Source organism: Podarcis bocagei, assembly GCF_964188305.1.
Source record: "Podarcis bocagei genome assembly, chromosome: 13".
NCBI classification, from domain to species: domain Eukaryota; kingdom Metazoa; phylum Chordata; class Lepidosauria; order Squamata; family Lacertidae; genus Podarcis; species Podarcis bocagei.
The window spans coordinates 24,085,530-24,103,205 of NC_138138.1; the positions used below are offsets into that span (position 1 = coordinate 24,085,530).

General features: G+C 50.5%; 1 protein-coding gene across 2 annotated transcripts in view; it reads left to right on the plus strand.

The window, feature by feature from the left end:
• Window positions 1-2,362: 2,362 nt before the first annotated feature.
• The window catches only part of ARHGAP23 (Rho GTPase activating protein 23), a 179,526-nt gene continuing 164,212 nt past the window's right edge, over window positions 2,363-17,676 (plus strand). Inside the window, exon 1 of one of the 2 annotated variants that reach the window (XM_081166024.1) lies at window positions 2,363-2,386. In XM_081166024.1, coding sequence (XP_081022150.1) covers window positions 2,378-2,386 — 9 coding nt within the window. In that variant the 5' untranslated portion in view covers window positions 2,363-2,377. Of the gene's footprint in view, window positions 2,387-2,762; window positions 2,979-17,676 lie in introns of those variants that run through there. The other variant, XM_081166021.1, reaches the window with a different exon arrangement.

The following is a 17,676-nucleotide window of genomic DNA, read 5'->3' on the forward strand; positions in this document are numbered from 1 at the left end:
GAACGCTGGGGGTATTCTGGGAGGGGTTCAGGTATTTCCTTTGTAAGGTGTTTGTTCTACATGAGACATTGCAGGCTTTTGTGACTGCTGCTTCTACTGGAGTGGGAGATCAATGTGCAGATTGCTTTACTGCATAGGAGTGGGGGCTAGCTGGTTGTTTTTTTTGCCCCGGGGGGTGCCATTGAGGCTCCCAGCCTCTCTTTCTCTCTGTGTGTGTACACAAATGTGCGTGGGTGGGCTGCCAAACTGGGTCTTTGAGCCAGGTGAAATAAAGCCTAGTTTTGCCCCTGCCAAACACTGGGTTGTATCTGATGTTAGTCCAACACAGAGTACACTCATTGAAATGAATGAATCAAACTTGGTTGGAGGCAACCTTGCCCTTTATTTCTAATAATACCAGCTCACCACCATCATAGAGCTGAATGGACATGTCAGCAAATCTTGAACCTTACACACCTTTCATCTGAAAAACAAAGGAAGAAGCATCTATTATCCACCCTGAAAGAGCAGTTGCCTTGTCTTACCCTCAGACAGATCTGCAAAAAATGGGAAGCACAGTCTCACTGAGAGTAGTATCACTGCTGGAGTGTTGGGCTGGGCCCACAAAGACCTGGGTTCAAAGTCCAGCTGCTCCGTTAAGCTTACAGGGTGGCCTTGGCTGAGTTCTACCTCACAGGATTGTTGTGAGGATAAAGGGGTGGGGAGGAACCACCTGAAGGAGCGTCTCCACCCCCACCGTCCAGCCCGGGCACCAAGGTTCTCCTCCGAGGGTCTTCTGGCGGTTCCCTCACTGCGAGAAGTGAAGTGACAGGCAACCAGACAGAGGGCCTTCTTGGTAGCGGATGTCAAGGAAATAAACAACTATCTGACTTATAGAAGACATCTGAAGGCAGCCCTGTTTAGGGAAGTTTTTAATGTTTGACGTTTTATTGTATTTTTAATACTCTCTTGGGAGCCACGTAGAGTGGCTGGGGAAACCCAGCCAGATGGGCAGGGTATAAATAAAACGAGGATGATAATAATAATGTACACTACCCTTGAGGTCCTGGAAAGAAAGATGGGGTACAACTTGTCTGGGGAAGGGGGGAATCAGGTGGTGACCACACCAGGGGCAGACTTTGGTCATTTCATAATATGCAAGGCTAGAATTGGGTACCCCAAATGACTCTTCTCAGTTATAAAGGTAAGGTAAAGGGACCCCTGCCCATTAGGTCCAGTCGTGGCCGACTCTGGGGTTGCGGCACTCATCTTGCTTTATTGGCCGAGGGAGCCGGCATACAGTTTCCAGGTCATGACTAAGCTGCTTCTGGCGAACCAGAGTAGTGCACGGAAACGCTGTTTACCTTCCCGCCAGAGCAGTACCTATTTATCTACTTGCACGTTGAGGTGCTTTCGAACTGCTAAGTTAGCAGGAGCAGGGACCGAGCAACGGGAGCTCACCCCATTGCGGGGATTTGAACCGCCGACCTTCTGATCGGCAAGTCCTAGGCTCTGTGGTTTAACCCACAGTTCCACCCTTCTTCTCAGTTATGGATCCTGTCAATTTTGTGCCCCCTTGGCTCGATGCCCTGTGAGGGCGAACTGTGTGGCAGCACCCTAAATCTGGTGCTGAGGACACTAAACTTGCGTGGAGACAACTGGAAGCGAGGACGTTGTATTGGGAAAGCATACCTATGGAGGTGATATTCCAACTCCCCCATTTCCAAGCTACCAAGAAAGCAGCATAGAAGACCATAACCGTGCCACCCTGATTTGTAAATACGCCTTCCATCAGGAAAAGCAGCTCCCGCCTGTTTCTCAATTTGGACGTGTGTGATACATTACTGAGAAAGGGCTACAGCTCAGCGGTAGAACACCTGCTTTGCACGCACGTTTAATCCGCAGCATCCCAAGCAGGGCCGGGAGACAGAGACCCGTGCCTGAAGCCCGTGACTGCTGCTGCTGCCAGCCAGTGCAGAGAATACTGAGAAACCCAGTGGTCTGACTCAGTATAAGGCAGCTTCCTATGTTCAAGGGTGGCCAAGAGAAGGCCTCTTAGCGTGCATTTGGTTCCCCCCAAGATTTGCAAAAGGGGCATGTGTTGATCTTTCTCTCGATTCCTGGGGGGTTGCGGGGCGCGCGTGGATTGAATGCAATCTTTGTTTGGGGTTGCCAAAGACGAGGTCTCAGGAGAGCCTATGTAGGGGGTAGTGGTGGGGTGTGTGTGAGTGCGGTCGTTGCATTTGGCGAGCGGGCTCTCTGGAAGCACCGCTTGCTTGCATTTGTATGGAACGGGGGAAGACAACAGCTTCACGGGTTGCTACTACAGGAGGGGCTGGGCGGCGTCTTGGAAGACCATGCGTTTTCTCTTCCGCTTTGCAAAAGATGTGGGGCAGCGATGACTGAGGTGGGGATGGGGCTTTATTGCATCAGTCTTTATTGCATGGGGGGGATGTTTATTTTTTTTGGTGTACTACCCCCCCCCCTTTGTAGGTTCTTAATGAATGGGTCGATGTTGATAATAGCAGCTTTACGGGTTGCTAAGGGAGGGGCAGCAATCCAACAGACCTGGCGTTCCCCTCGGTAGATTTGCAAAAGGTGGGGTGGGATAGAGGGAGAATTGCATCAGGCAAACAGACGGCGGAGCTGGGGTGGGAGGGGGCCCTGCCTGTCTTTCCCCTCCCTCAGCCGGTCTCTCTCTCCCCCCCCCCAACCCCATTCCCCAGCGTGCAAAAGAGACAGGAGCCTCCTCACATGACCCTCTCCCGGCTGCGTCTTTGGATGGCTGCAAGTGGGGAATGGGCAGGGAGGGGCCACGGCGTGGAGACAGACAGACCGAGAGACAGGCGGCCACAAGGGGGAGGACCGCGCGCTCTGCAGCTGCGCCCGCCGCTACCGGCGCCGCTTCCCGGGGCTTCTCCTCCTCCTCCTCCTCCTCTCCCCCATGGGTCGCCCCGGCGCCGCCCTTTGGAGACCGTGAGGGGTCCAGCATGGAAGAGGTAAGCGGGGCCGGGCGGCAGGCGGCTCTGCCGGGGGTGGGGGCGGAGGATCGGAGCTGGCGGCAGGGCGTGGTGCTCGCTTGGATCTTTCCGATGCTGGGGGGCTGGGGCTGTATTTGCGTAGGACGTGGAGTGGGGGGGGGGGTCAGTTGTAAAAAGGACCGCGGGGTGGGGTGCCTGACTTTTCCTGGGTGGGGGAGGTGAGGGTTTGAGAGAAGCATTGCAACTCCGGGAGTAACGCGTGGGGCAGGCGGAGAGGAGGGTGTAGGGGGGATGCTGGTTGTAGGGCGTGGGGGGGGGGGCCGGCGCTTGGCGCGGCGGTGGGGTTTTAAACAGGGAGGGAGTCTAACAGGGAGGGAGCCGCGCGTTAAGGTGCGAGGGAGAGCGCGCGGGGTGGGGGGGGGGGAGGATGCGCCCGCGTTTGGGGCTCCGGGAGAAGCTTTGGCTCGGGGTTTGGGGGCATTCCGTGGGGCCGGGCTGAGGCTGGCGGTGTGGCGTGGGTTGCAAAAATAAAATAAAATAAAAAAATAATATAAAAAGTGGATGCGAAGAGAGGCCGGTGTGCTCAATGCTGGCAGAACCCGAGGTCTGGGTCTGGTTGGGATACAGGGCAAAAGGAGGGAGGGGGAGAATTTAATTTTCTAGCGGGGTCTGATTTTTCATTTTCTGGGGTTGGGCTGTTCCCAAGGGCAAAGTATCTTTGGCTGTTTTTGTTTTGTTTTGGGGAGAGAGAGAGAGAGAAATATCGTGGCGCCTTCTGAGAGAGGTTGTCACACGTTTATTCTGGCGTCGCCTCGTGTAGGCTGGCATCCACTTTGCCAGGAGAGTACGAGGATCGTGTGGGGCTTGGGGGCGTATTCAGGGGCAGGGTTGTCTGTGCAGAGGTCCGTGGGGGCCGCCGTCGCCAAGGGAAGGAGCGAGGAGGCAATGGATCTGTGTGAACGATTTGGGGTTTCGCAGCAACCCTGGGTGGGTCTGTGGGGTGCTGAGAGTCAGGCAGTGCCAGTGTTAAGAGGTAGGATACTTGGGGTGGGACATGTGTGTGAGTTGCACAATATGGGGTGCAGTGCATGTCTGTGTAGAGACAGTGGGCAGGTGATCAAGAGTCTGTGGTGTTGAGCATGGGGCTGGTGCAGAAGGTTGGGGTACACAGAGCTTGTGTGCAAAATCACAGAAATTTGGCGAGTGGCAGAATTATTTGGGACATAAGGTGCTTTATGTGGGGCTAGCGATTGCCCTGAGGGTTACAGTGTAGGGTCTGGATATTGGGAGTCCAGCAGGTGCTTTGACAGGTGGAACTAGCAGGTATAATTGGGAAAGCTGCAGGTCAGTGCCCAGCTAGCTCAATATGACTGGCAGTGGCTCTCCAGAGAGTCAGACAGGGAATATTTCCCAGCCTTGTGTTAAGATGCCAGCGAGTGAACCTGTGACCTTCTGGATGCTCTGTTACTGAGCTATGGACCTCCCTTTTATTGTAATGGAATGACATTTTTTAATCCCTAGACCAGCATTATACAATCTGATTCCCTTTATATGTTTTTGACTACAAGCCCCATCATCCCTGCTGATGGAGCTGATGAGATTAGTAGTACAAAAACATCCGGAGGGTAGTAGGTTGAAGAAGACCATTTTTTACAAAATATATGTACTGTAGTACAGTTGGCTGCCTGGGGCCACAGGATTCACCATAGATCGGATGGCACCCTATGCAAATACTGACCTGTGTATCTATCTTTTTCTGGCTCTCTGTGCCTCCACCACCATCCTTCATGTTTATACCTATTTAGGACCTTTGGTTTTGGTGCATGAAGAATCGGTCTGTTTGGTTTCCCTTTCAAGTCTGGAAAATTCCTAGTCTGGACAATTCCTACTCTCTTTATCAGTTTCCACAATGCCCCTTCAAAGTGCTAAGTGTGATCAGTTCTCATTGGCCTGTTTTCCCCACCCTGTTGCCCCTAAATGTGTTTCTGGTCTTCTGTGAACCTTAAGGTCCCCCTGAGAACTTTCTAATGCCTCCCATTTGTGTGTGGATGGCCCTGTTTTGGATTCTGACTTGGAGAATGAGTTTGTTATTAGGACATGCTATATAGGATTAAGCCTTGGTTTTCATTTACTTGAAATGGGTCCCTAAAGTGTGGCTGCTGGCTCCCATTTCAGTCTTTCAAATGGCCTGCTACACATCCTTCTTAATTGTGCATTCGTGATGACTTGTGCTCATGATGGTACCCAGGGCATTTATTCGTGATCTCACTTTCCGTGGTGCCTGCAGAGATTTCAGGTTGGGTATTTATTTCCAATTAGTCCGGTAACTTCCCGTTGAAATCTGTACCCATCACAAATGTTCCGGGGTTCTTTTGTGTCTGACTTTTGTCACACTGTAGTGCAAGAGTGCCTCTCCAGACAGCAAACACAGGGAAGCATTGCAGAACTACTAATAAAATGGAACGATGTGTGGATTGTCCAGTATAAATCTACCTCAAATGCACTGTTGTTGCATGAATGACATGCTGTGGAATTCATCTGCAAAAAGGCCGACCAGTTTGGAAGCACCCAAAGTTGCAGATTACTCACTTGCTGAAATTTGTTGAGTGAAGTTCTTTAATTCTCCCTTCTCAGCTCTAGGATGGATCCTTGAACAGGCCCACACCTTGGTGGCAGTGCTGGAAATTCAGATACAAAACCTAATTGCAAAACTTAGGTTACAGTGACCACAATGGAATGTCTTAAGTGCCTTTTTTGCAGTGGAGTTTATTTCAGATCCTTCTCTTAAGTGACATTTTGCTCTCCCCAGTTGCCATCTGGGCATCCAGAGATCTCCACATGGTTGCAATTGGTCCTGCACTAGCTGCAAAATGTGCCTGGCGCCTGGCTAATTTCTAACACTGCTCAGTGGTGGGCTCCCTGCCAATCACCTGACCCTTTTCTTCACTGTTGCTGTCCACCCACCATCCCTCTTCAAGCACATATAGAAGGAGGAGGCGGTGGCACTGTTGCTGCTTGCCTCCCTTCTCCCTTTCGGATAGTGGTGGAGACTGGTTCCAGATTGGGGGTGGAGGAAATCTGCCCAAGGGCAGCTTGACTGACAGCCCCCCAAAACCTAAGTCCCATATTGCATCTCATCACCTGGGAGAGGAATAAGATGGTTGCAGATCAGCTGTGGTGATCCATCCCCCTTCCCTGTTGAGGGCTACATTGACTCAGAGATGATATGTCAAAGGCGGGGTGCTTGCGGTGGGTGGGGTTAGGGTACTTCCTGCTCCATCCTTCGGCCTGGTATCCCATTAGCTCCAGGAACGGAGCATCTTGCCTCCTGGGGAGAACATTGCCGGTCCAAAAAGCAGATAAAAACAATTGTAAACTCTAATGAAGTTATGCCACCAGGTGGCTTGGATGCTCCCTGCAAATGCTGATACACCACCCAGTCTGTTTTGGTCCATTCCCATTTTTGTTCTCCTTGCCCCTCCTGTCTGCTTTCTCTCTGTCCCTCCACCCAGAGGTTAGCCCTCCCCCCCAACTTAAGGTAAAAGTAAAGGGACCCCTGACCATTAGGTCCAATTGTGACCGACTCTGGGGTTGCGGTGCTCATCTCGCTTTATTGGCCGAGGGAGCCAGCGTACAGCTTCCGGGTCATGTGGCCAGCATGACTAAGCCGCTTCTGGCGAACCAGAGCAGCGCACGGAAACGGCGTTTACCTTCCCGCCGGAGCGGTGCCTACCGTATTTTTCGCCCTATAGGACGCACTTTTTCCCCTCCAAAAATGAAGGGGAAATGTGTGTGCGTCCTATGGGGCGAATGCAGGCTTTCGCTGAAGCCTGGAGAGCGAGAGGGGTCGGTGCGCACCGATCCCTCTCGCTCTCCAGGCTTCAGGAGAGCCGCACCGCCAGCCCCACAAGCTCGGGGGACAGCGGGGAGGCACAGCGCGCCTTTCCCGCTGTCCCCCAACTTGGTTAGAAGGCTGGCGGGGGGGAGAAGCCTGCTCCTCCCCGTCGCCAGCCCCGCAAACTCGGGGGACAGCGGGAGGCGCAGCGCGCCTTTCCCGCTGTTCCCCGACTTGGTTAGAAGGCTGGCAGAGGGCTTCCCCCTCCTCCAGCCCCGCAAGCTCCCAGAGCGATGCCGAAGCTGCACGCAGCTTCGGCATCGCTCTGGGTCCTGTTCTGGGGGCTGGCGTCGGGGGAAGCCCGAGCTTCCTCCGCCCCAGCCCTGCACCTGGGGGGGGAAATAAATCCCCCCCTTTATTTCCCCCCCAAATCTAGGTGCGTCCTATGGGCCGGTGTGTCCTATAGGGCGAAAAATACGGTATTTATCTACTTGTAATTTTACGTGCTTTCGAACTGCTAGGTTGGCAAGAGCAGGGACCGAGCAATGGGAGCTCACCCCGTCACAGGGATTCGAACCACCGACCTTCTGATCAGCAAGCCCTAGGCTCTGTGGTTTAACCCACAGTGCCACCCACGTCCCTTCTGCATCTTGTGCACACGAGGGACACTTGAAAAGAAGTGAATATGGCCTAGGCATTATATAGGGCAGCTTCATATGGGGTTGAGTGAGGGGCCTGGGTTTCTAAAAGAGGTCTGTAGGCAGAGCAGCCATCTTCCAGGTCCAGGAACACCATTGGGCAGAGAATGTATTCCTTTCTTTGAAGTCCTTTGTGGTTCACTGGGTCGTACTAAGACGTGGCATTTTCCATTATTCCGAGCATTTTGCATATATTGCCACAGCGACCCTTGCAACAGTCCTATAGGAGAGGCTGGTGTTCTGTTGGAGCGGAGGCTGATGGATAGGGGCTCCCATAAGGCTAGCTATGTAGTGTTTTCGAGGCTTGAGATGAGACTGGAACTGGCCCCTCTCCCAGATCATAGCTTGTTCTCGTAGCCACAAGATGACCCCAGCTATTACCACAAATCACGTATAATGGTTTCTCTCCTGATCTCTGGGAACTTTGCTTCCCTGCCTCCCCTCCTTCCATGCTTAGTTAGTTAGTTTATTAAATGTATATCCTGCCTTTTCCAAGAAACTGTTCAAGGTGGCTAATGTTCTGGTAATGGTGCAATGCCCGGTGCAGTGATAGAAAGAAAACCCTTTTGTCCAAACATTAAAATTTCATAAAACCTAGGAAGAATAATTAGACCAGCTCTAAAAATTACACCAACTCGCCGCCCTTAAAAGCTTACGTGAATAAAAACACCCTGTAGCGGTAAGGAGGGGATGTTTGTGGTTTGCCTGGTGCGCGGAGGGGAGTGCACTTTGCGCATGCTCAGTGGAAATGCATTCCCGCTGCCAATTCGGCAGAGAGCGGCGTGTTCTGTATCCCAGCTGCTAATGCATTATATGAGAGATAATATGTAATTATATATTGGAGAGTGGCTGACTCTGTATCAGCTTCTGAAACAGATGCCAGGGCCCAATTGCACTGAGCTCATTCTCCAGGGCGGCATCTGATGTCGAAATGCACACTTCCTTGTCAAAGCTTCCTTGCAGATAATAATAATATAATTAATAATAATAATAATAATAATAATTTATTATGTATACCCCGCCCATCTGGCTGGGTTTCCCCAGCCACTCTGGGCAGCTTCCAACAAAGATTAAAAATACATAAAATGTCACACATTAAAAACTTCCCTGAACAGGGCTGCCTCCAGAAGTCTTTGACATCGGATGTTTAGCTCTTTGACATCTGATGGGAGGGCATTCCACAGGGCAGGCGCCACTACCAAGAAGGCCCTCTGCCTGGTTCCCTGTAGCTTTGCTTCTCGCAGTGAGGGAACCGCCAGAAGGCCCTCGGCACTGGACCTCAGCATCCGGGCAGAATGATGGGGGTGGAGATGCTCCTTCAGGTATACTTGGCCAAGGCCGTTTAGGGCTTTAAAGGTCAGCACCAACACTTTGAATTGTGCTCGGAAACGTACTGGGAGCCAATGTAGGTCTTTCAAGACCGGTGTTATGTGATCTCGGCAGCCGTCCCCAGTCCCCAGTCTAGCTGCCGCATTCTGGATTAGTTGTAGTTTCCGGGTCACCTTCAAAGGTAGCCCCACGTAGAGTTCATTGCAGTAGTCCAAGCGGGAGATAACTAGAGCATGCACCACTCTGGCGAGACAGTCGTGGGCAGGTAGGGCCTCAGCCTGCATACCAGATGGAGCTGGTAGACAGCTGCCCTGGACACAGAATGTGTGCTGCTGTGTGTGCCACTACGTCAAACCCTGTCTGTACTTTTTTTTTGGGGGGGGGTAAAAAGAGATTCTGGGACTCTTGTCTCTGGGCATCTAAAGCCCCACTCCAAAGAACTTGAGTGTACCCTTCATAGAGCTTCAATTCCCAACACCCTTAAAAAACTATTTTCCAGGTTTCTTTGGAGGAAGTCATGAGATGGGATAGCTCAATCAATAGAGCACAATACAGTGGTACCCCGCAAGACGAATGCCTCGCTAAACGAAAAACCCGCAAGACGAAAGGGTTTTCCGATTTTTAGAGGCTTCGCAAGACGAATTTCCCTATGGGCTTGCTTCGCAAGACGAAAGCCCATAGGGAAATCTCCTGGGACAGTGGGGAAGCGCAGCGCACCTTCTCCTCTGTTCCCAGACCTGTCCTGAAGGCTTGTGGTGGGAGGTCCGGGAACAGAGGAGAAGGCGCGCAGCGCTTCTCCTCTGTTCCCGGGGCTTGCGGTGGGAGGAGGGTTTTTCCTCCCCACCGCCAACATTCAGAACAGCATTCTGAATGTTGGCGGTGGGGAGGAAAGCCCTCCTCCCACCGCAAGCCTTCAGGACAGGTCCGGGAACAGAGGGGAAGGCGCGCAGCGCTTCTCCTCTGTTCCCGGACCTGTTTTGAAGATTTGCGGTGGGAGGAAGGTTTTCCTGCGGATAGCTCTCTAAGCTGCAGGGCTCCCCAAGCTGCAGATGTCTGCCCCGCGCGAGGAGCGCTCTGCTAAAGAGCGCCCCTCGTGCGGGGCAGCAGGCTGCTATCCGCAGCTTGGAGAGCCCTGCGGGGAAGTCCTGCAGGGCTCCCCAAGCTGCAGATGTCTGCCCCGCGCGAGGGTCGCTCTGCTAAAGAGCGCCCCTCGTGCGGGGCAGCAGGCTGCTATCCGCAGCTTGGAGAGCCCTGCGGGGAACTCCTGCAGGGCTCCCCAAGCTGCGAATGTCTGCCCCGCGCGAGGGGCACTCTGCTTAAGAGCGCCCCTCGTGCGGGGCAGCAGGCTGCTATCCGCAGCTTGGAGAGCCCTGCGGGGAAGTCCTGCAGGGCTCCCCAAGCTGCAGGTGTCTGCCCCGCGCGAAGGGCGCTCTGCTTAAGAGCGCCCCTCGTGTGGGGCAGCACGCTGCTATCCGCAGCTTGGAGAGCCCTGCGGGGAAGTCCTGCAGGGCACCCCAAGCTGCAGATGTCTGCCTCGCACCGGGCAGCAGGCTGCTATCCGCAGCCTAGGCAGCCCTCCGGGAACTCTTCTGAAGGCTGGCGGCGGGACAAGGGCTTTTCTTCCCACCGCCAGCCTTCAGAAGGCTGTTCTGAAGGCTGGCGGTGGGGAGAAAAGTCCTTCTTCCCCTGCCAGCCTTCAGAAGAGGTCTGGGGACAGACTGTCCCTGGACCTGGTCTGAAGGCGGTCTCCATAGGAACGCATTAATTGATTTTCAATGCATTCCTATGGGAAACCGTGCTTCGCAAGACGAAAAACTCGCAAGAAGAAAAACTTGCGGAACGAATTAATTTCGTCTTGCGAGGCACCACTGTACTCTTAATCTCGAGGGTTGTGGGGGATATTTCTTATCCTCATCTCCTGTCCCATCTTCCTTGAAAAGATTATTCTGTCTCCTGTTCATATTTCATAGACAATTTAGGGGTAGGGATCCTCAGACAATTACAGTGGTGCCTCGGAAGTCGAACGGAATCCCTTCCGGAAGTCCGTTCGATTTCCAAAGCCAAAGTGCGGCTTCCGATTGGCTGCAGGAGCTTCCTGCAGCCAATCGGAAGCCGCAGAAGCCGTGTTGGACATTCAGGTTCCAAAGAATGTTTGACTCGCAAAGTGTTCAGGATCCATATAGGTAAGTGTGTGTGTGTGTGTGTGTGTGTGTGAGAGAGAGAGAGAGAGAGAGAGAGAGAGAGAGAACTTCAACCCACAGACCATATCAACAGTAAAATACAAAAGCAAAAAGGAATTGCAAATTTTGAAATGTAATGCTGTGCCATGTGTGTACAAAGTTGCGTATATTTCCTTATTTCACAAACTTTACACTGCTTCCGCTCATCCTGGGGAGAGAGCTACTCCCTCTGTAACCACTGGAAATCCTGCTCGGCCTCCCCGCTTCTCTGCACATACACTTCCGAATGCTTCTGGAGGCATTTCTCAGCTACTTCCAACCCTTTCTAGCCATGAGGACCAGACAAACTTAAAAACAAATAAAACAAAAACTGCTGAAATCTAGGGGACGCAGATTTTTATTGTGCCTGATAAGCTCTGGTGTTGGAGCTGTCGTAGAACATCCACAGCTCTACATAAAACTATAAACTCAAGGTGATAGTTCTCATGTAACCATCGTTATCAAAGGAGTACGTTTGGAGGGGAAAATGTTTGTTGGAATGTGGGTGGCCGAACTGTACATCAGTGTGAGTTCATATCGCATTCTGCACATGCTTACAGGTGCTCCATTTCCTTTCTTCTCCAAAGGGAGATCTAATGAACAGGAGTTGTGATTCCTTCCCCCTTCTTGTAGTAGTAGTAGTAGTAGTAATAATAATAATAATTAATAAATAATTTATTATTTATACCCCAGCCATTTGGCTGAGTTTCCCCAGCCACTCTGGGCTGTATTGCTCTTCTGGGCTTTTTCTGATAGACCAATAAAGTATGGTCAGTTCTTATGTTAAGACCCTTTGTTAGAAGACCCTTTGGGTGCGCTTGTGCCCATGAGCTTATTGTGATTTTGGAAGAGGTTTGCTGCAGAAAGGAACTCCAGAGTTGCACAGGTGTGCCCATTGACCTTCTCATATAACAAATACTGCTGCTTTAAATTATTCTGAACAAAAAGAAGGGGACGTTGCTACGCCTCCTGATTAAAGGAACAGCTCCTAATCAAGCTAGGTTTAATCTCTGCAATGAGGCATCGTTGCTCCCACTTCTCTATTACCTTGGCACCTAATCCCTGATTTGTTGAGAACTGATACACAGGTCTGAGCAAAATATGTTTTGCTCGTGTTCAAGGACACCATTATTATTTTCAGATTCTCGTAAGGCGTTAAATATGGATTTGGAGACTTAGGCTGTGTGCACGCTGCTCCATCAAAGTACACCTGAGGCACATTCTATCCCTCAAAGAACTCTGGGCACTATAGTTTGTCAAGGTGTTGCTGGGAATTTCAACTCTGTAAACAGGCAGTGGTTTTCAACCAGTGTGCCGTGGCACCCTGGGGTGCCTTGAATGATGGTCAGGGGTGCCGCAGGCAACGCTGGCCTCTGTCCCTCTTCCCTTCCTCTGATTCCCTCTCACGTCTCTGCCTCCCAAAGGGCTTGCACAGCTGTTTGTTGCAGCTGCTCCAGCTACAAGGTCCCCAGGTAAATGATGCCTCTGGGGCTGGTCAGGAGGTGCTGGTTGCCAGGAGCTGAGGCGGCCTTGGACTAAGCAAGCAAGTGGGTGAGGGAGCCCAGCTAGCCAGTCCACCAGCCCTTGCTGTTGGGAATAGATAGACAAGTCCCAGGCCCTTGTGGGGCAGTGTGAAGAGGCACCTCTCTTTGGGGAAGGGAGGGCAGCTCAGAGACCATCGGTGGCAGCAGCAGCTGCCCCAGGACTCCCAAGGAGAGGGGAGACGAGAGGAGGCTGAGGGAACCCTCCACAAGGGAGGGTGTTCGAAAAGGGGTGAGAGGCTGCCAGCTCTGTAGGCAAGGGGTGACATTAAATGGGCTCCTGAGCCCCACAGGGATGTCGCAGAAAGGATGTAGTGGGTCAAGGGAGCTGTGGACTCAAAAAGGTTGAAAACCTCTGCTGTACTCCAAAAATAACAGATTGGCAAATCAAATTACAGGAATTGGTGGAGACGGCTCAACTGACTAGTAAACTAAGAGCAAAAATTTGTGGAAAAATGGGATGTTTATAGAAGATATGTTCAAAAATACAATAATAGTTTTGACTCTGTGCTAGCATTCGAGTGATAAAGGAACTAAAAGGAGGCGGACAGCAATTAAGGATTTATTTTGCTTTTAGAATGTATTGGAAAATTTATATAGAAAGGTTTATTGTTTTGTGTACATTCGATTGTAAGATAAAATATATGCAAAGGGACTTGCCAGGAAGTCAAAGTTGAAGAAAAGATTTTGGAAGATAAAAGGGGGAAAATATTTACTTTCATTATTATCATTTTGTGTGTGGGTGTGTGGGTGGGTGTGTGGGTGTCTGCACATATGTGTGTTTTTGTATGGAATGTTTGGGAGGAAATAAGACGGTAAATAACAAATAACTAACTAAATATTGATGTATGTAATTTTTATTTCTTAATTATATTTAGTAGTAGTATGGCTGTATTGTGTTTTGTAACATAAAATCATTCAATAAAAATTATTTAAAAAAAGAAAGAAAAGAAAACCTGCTGTAAGGGAACAAGCAGAGAGCCAAGAATTCTATGAGGGGAAGAATATGCCTCAGAAGGTATAGTGTAAACACAGCCTATGGCTGCGATCCTAACCTCACTTAGCCTGGGGTTAATAGAATTTGCTCCTGAGAACGTACTGGATTTAATAGCATTTGGTCCTGAGTAGACGTGATTCGGCTTGCAGCCTGAGCTTGACTGGGCTCTTCTTTCATCTCAAGAAGCATATGCTCTCACTCTCCTGTGTTCTTCCCTTATTATTGAAGGCCTGATTAATCTTGATGTCCCTGGAGATGCTGTGGGCGTGGTTTGCAGGATCTGCTGCTGTCTGCAGCTGCTCCTCCTCCTCTGGCTTTCAGGCAAACAATTCCTGCATTCCTGCATTTTTCCTCCCTCCTACTCCAAACTCCCTGGATTGGATATTTATTGTCTTCATCCTAGCTGGCGAGCACTCTCGTCTCTCAGCTGCATGTAGCGCAGCTCCCCTGCAACCCCAGTGTATACTTTAATCCCTGTGCTTTTCCTCCTTTTCCTGGCATCCTTCGCTGCAACTTGCCCTATTTTGAACACTGTTTGCTGCAATTTTAGGCAGGGGTGGAAAACGGACCAGCGCATCAGTGACTAGGATCCATTTTCCAGATTTTTCCACCGTATGGTCTTTGCTCGTTTGCTTCTGCTCTTATGCATATTATTCCTGCTGTTATTTAACCTCAAGGTTTCAGAATTGGGGACGTTGTAGAAATACCTATTCTCCTGGGTGATGTTTTTTATATTTCCTAGGTCTGAGAACTATTGTAGTAATGAACTGATACCTATTCTCCTGGGTGATTTTTTTAAATATTTCCTAGGTCTGAGAACTAGGAGTGTTGGTCTTTGGCGTCAGAAGGGAGTAGGGGCATGTGGCCTTTCCAATGAGCAGGCAGCACATCTGGATCGGAGAAGCCCAATATATTTTATCTCCCCCTACCTATTTTATCCTCATAGCAACTCATGAGGTGGTTTAGGCTAAGAGACACTGACTGACCCAAGGTCACCTTGATGAGCTTCAATGGCTGCATTGGGATTTGAAGACTCGTCTCCTAGGTCCCAGTCAAACATTCTAACCATTACACCACACTGCCTCTCATAGAAGTACTAGGAGCGTGGCTTCCACTGGCCGCTCAGCAGAGCAGTCTCTTCTGTGACAGTCCTGATGTGGACTTGGGAACTGCCTTTCCCTGAGACTCTGCAGATAATAATAATAATAGTATTATTTTTGGAATAGTGCAGGAGAAGGAGGAGGGGACAGATGGTGAAGAAAGGCGCTCTTATCATGGAACGAGGTGTGGAGAAGGCAACTGCATGGGACACAGCTATGGGCAGCCTGAGGAAGGGCCATTCACCTTTGGGCCTGCCCATAAAAAGCAAGTCTAGGGTGCCAGACGAGGGCAGTGTCCTCTGTTTCCAGGAACTCTTCTTGTTATGAGACTTTTGTGGGTGAGCTGAGTTGGTTTGGATCCTGGGTGATAACCCAGAGGCGGAGAGGGAGGGTGTGTCAGAAGGAAAATGAATTGATACTGATTTATATAAATCAGTAACTTGGTCTTAATGTGACATTATTATATGCAACTGTGTATTTTTACAATATTTTGTTTGTTGTCTGTTGTTGCTTCAGTTTTCTGTATGTTGTTTAGAGATATTTTAAATATTAAGCAGTACGTATAGAAATTAAACGAAGGGCTTGTCCATACTTTTGCTTTTCCCGTGCCTAGAAAGCACAGGTCTGAGCGGTTTTCCATTTGCCCTGCCGCTTTCCCTGAGAAAACCTGCTCTTTAATGCAGAATCGGCACAAACACCAATCCAGGGAAAACCCAGTTGCCGTTTGGTCTGATTCAGCGCTAAAGAGCAGGTTTTTCTCTTAACTTTAATGGAGAACTCAGTTGGTAGACAGAGCATAAGACTCTTAATCTCAGGGTCGTGGGTTTGAGCCCCATGTTGGGTAAAAGATTCCTGCATTGCAAGGGGGCTGGGCTAGATGACTCTTGTCCAGGCATAGGCAAACTCGGCCCTCCAGATGTTTTGGGACTACAACTCCCACCATCCCTAGCTAACAGGACCAGTGGTCAGGGATGATGGGAATTTTAGTCTCAAAACATCTGGAGGGCCGAGTTTGCCTATGCCTGTTCTTGTCCATTACAACTCTACAGTTTTATGATTCTGTTTTTCTAAGTCTGGATGAGCCCTCAATCTCTAGATAGTTACATCAAGCAGTGCTGGTTGGACAGCTCTTATGTGCTTCATTAGACATCTTGTTAGATTATATTTGTTTTGGAGGGATGGGGAATCTGTGCCCCCCAGGTGCTGATGGACTACGTCGCATAATCCCTGGCCATTGAGCATGCTGGCTGGAACGGATGGGAAGTAAGAGTCCCAGCAGTATGGAGGTTCCCCATTCCTCCTGTATTGTATTGGTTTAAACTAAGGAAGTCATCTCATCTTGGAGCACCTGTTTTTAAAGCTTCTGCATGGCTGGAATGTAGCCAATGGTACAAAAGTAAGAGGTGCATCCAATGCCCCCCCCCGCCCCCTGTGGCCTTGCCTATCCTTGACATGCGTCTCCAGGATGGTTTTCCACAAAGGAAGAGCTGAAAAACATCTGTCTCCTGAGCTGCTGTATGGCTCTACTGTGGGTCTGCAAGGGCATTTCCAGGAGTTATAAGCGCTGACTGAGTTGATTCTGCTCTGCTTATACCTGTGAGCCGTGGAGAGGCTTTTGACGCCCCTCTCCCCATACATTCTGATTAGGTAAAAGGGTGAAGGACCCCTGGATGGTTAAGCCCAGTCAAAGGCGACTATGTGGTTGCAACGCTCATCTCGCTTTCAGGCTGAGGGAGCCGGCGTTTGTCCACAGACAGCTTTCCGGGTCATGTGGCCAGCATGACTAAACTGCTTCTGGTGCAACAGGACACCGTGCCGTAAATCAGAGCGCATGGAAATGCTGCTTACCTTCCTGCCGCAGCGGTACCTATTTATCTATTTGCACTGGCGTGCTTTCGAACTGCTAGGTTGGCAGGAGCTGGGACAGAGCAATGGGAGCTCACCCCGTCACAGGGATTTGAACCGCCGGCCTTCTGATCAGCAAGCCCAAGAGGCTCAGTGGTTTAGGCCACAGCGCCACCCGCTCCCCTGCATGCTGATTACTGACAGCTCAGAAGGTGGGCTGGGGTCAAGCCGGATCACAGTGCTTAACATAGTCCCAAACAGGTGTGAAACCTTGGCACTCGCTGATCCTCTTCCTGCCTTCCCGGTTTCTGCTCCTAGCTTACCACTATAGTGGTACCTCAGGTTACAAACGCCTCAGGTTACAAACACCTCAGGTTACAAACGCTTCAGGTTCCAAGCTCCGCTAACCTGGAAGAGTTACCTCGAGTTGAGAACTTTGCCCCAGGATGAGAACGGAAATCGTGTGGCAGCGGCAGCAAGAGGCCCCATTGGCGAAAGCATGCCTCTAGTTAAGAACAGTTTCAGGTTAAGAACGGATCTCCGGGATGAATTAAGTTCGTAACTAGAGGTACTACTGTACAAGGTTAAATTGCCTGTGAGGAGGAAAACTCCTGCTTCTCTTTTCAGTTGTGTAAGTTGGGGTGGGCAGAGAGCACCCCTTGGTCAAGTAGCCCCACTCCTCCTCCTTTAGCTAAATCTAGCGAACTTCCGGTCAAGATGGCGTTGAGCCAGGTAGCCGGTCCCGGAGCTCCCAGACAACTCAGTTTTAATTGGGCTTAGCTTGTTTTAAATCAACTATTTTTAATGTCTAAAAAGTGGAGGGCAGATGACTGTGGAGCTAAATCTAGCATCCCGCCCTCCCCTCTGTGATCATGTTACAGAAGCAGCCGTGGAGGAATATAATGGAATAATAAGCAAATGTGTCTCAGGGTGTGGCCTGGAAATGCAGGAGGCCACAACTGCCTTGCCAGAAGAAAAGCAAGGCCTGCGTCTCCGTCTGGTCAGTGCCTGGACGGGTGCTCACCAGGGACTCGCACATACCACAGGTTTCCAGCATGTGGTCAGCGGCCTGCTGGTGGTCCACAAGCTTCATTCAGGTATTGCATGGCACGTCTGTAAAATTACAATTAGGAAACATAATGCGCAGTGCAT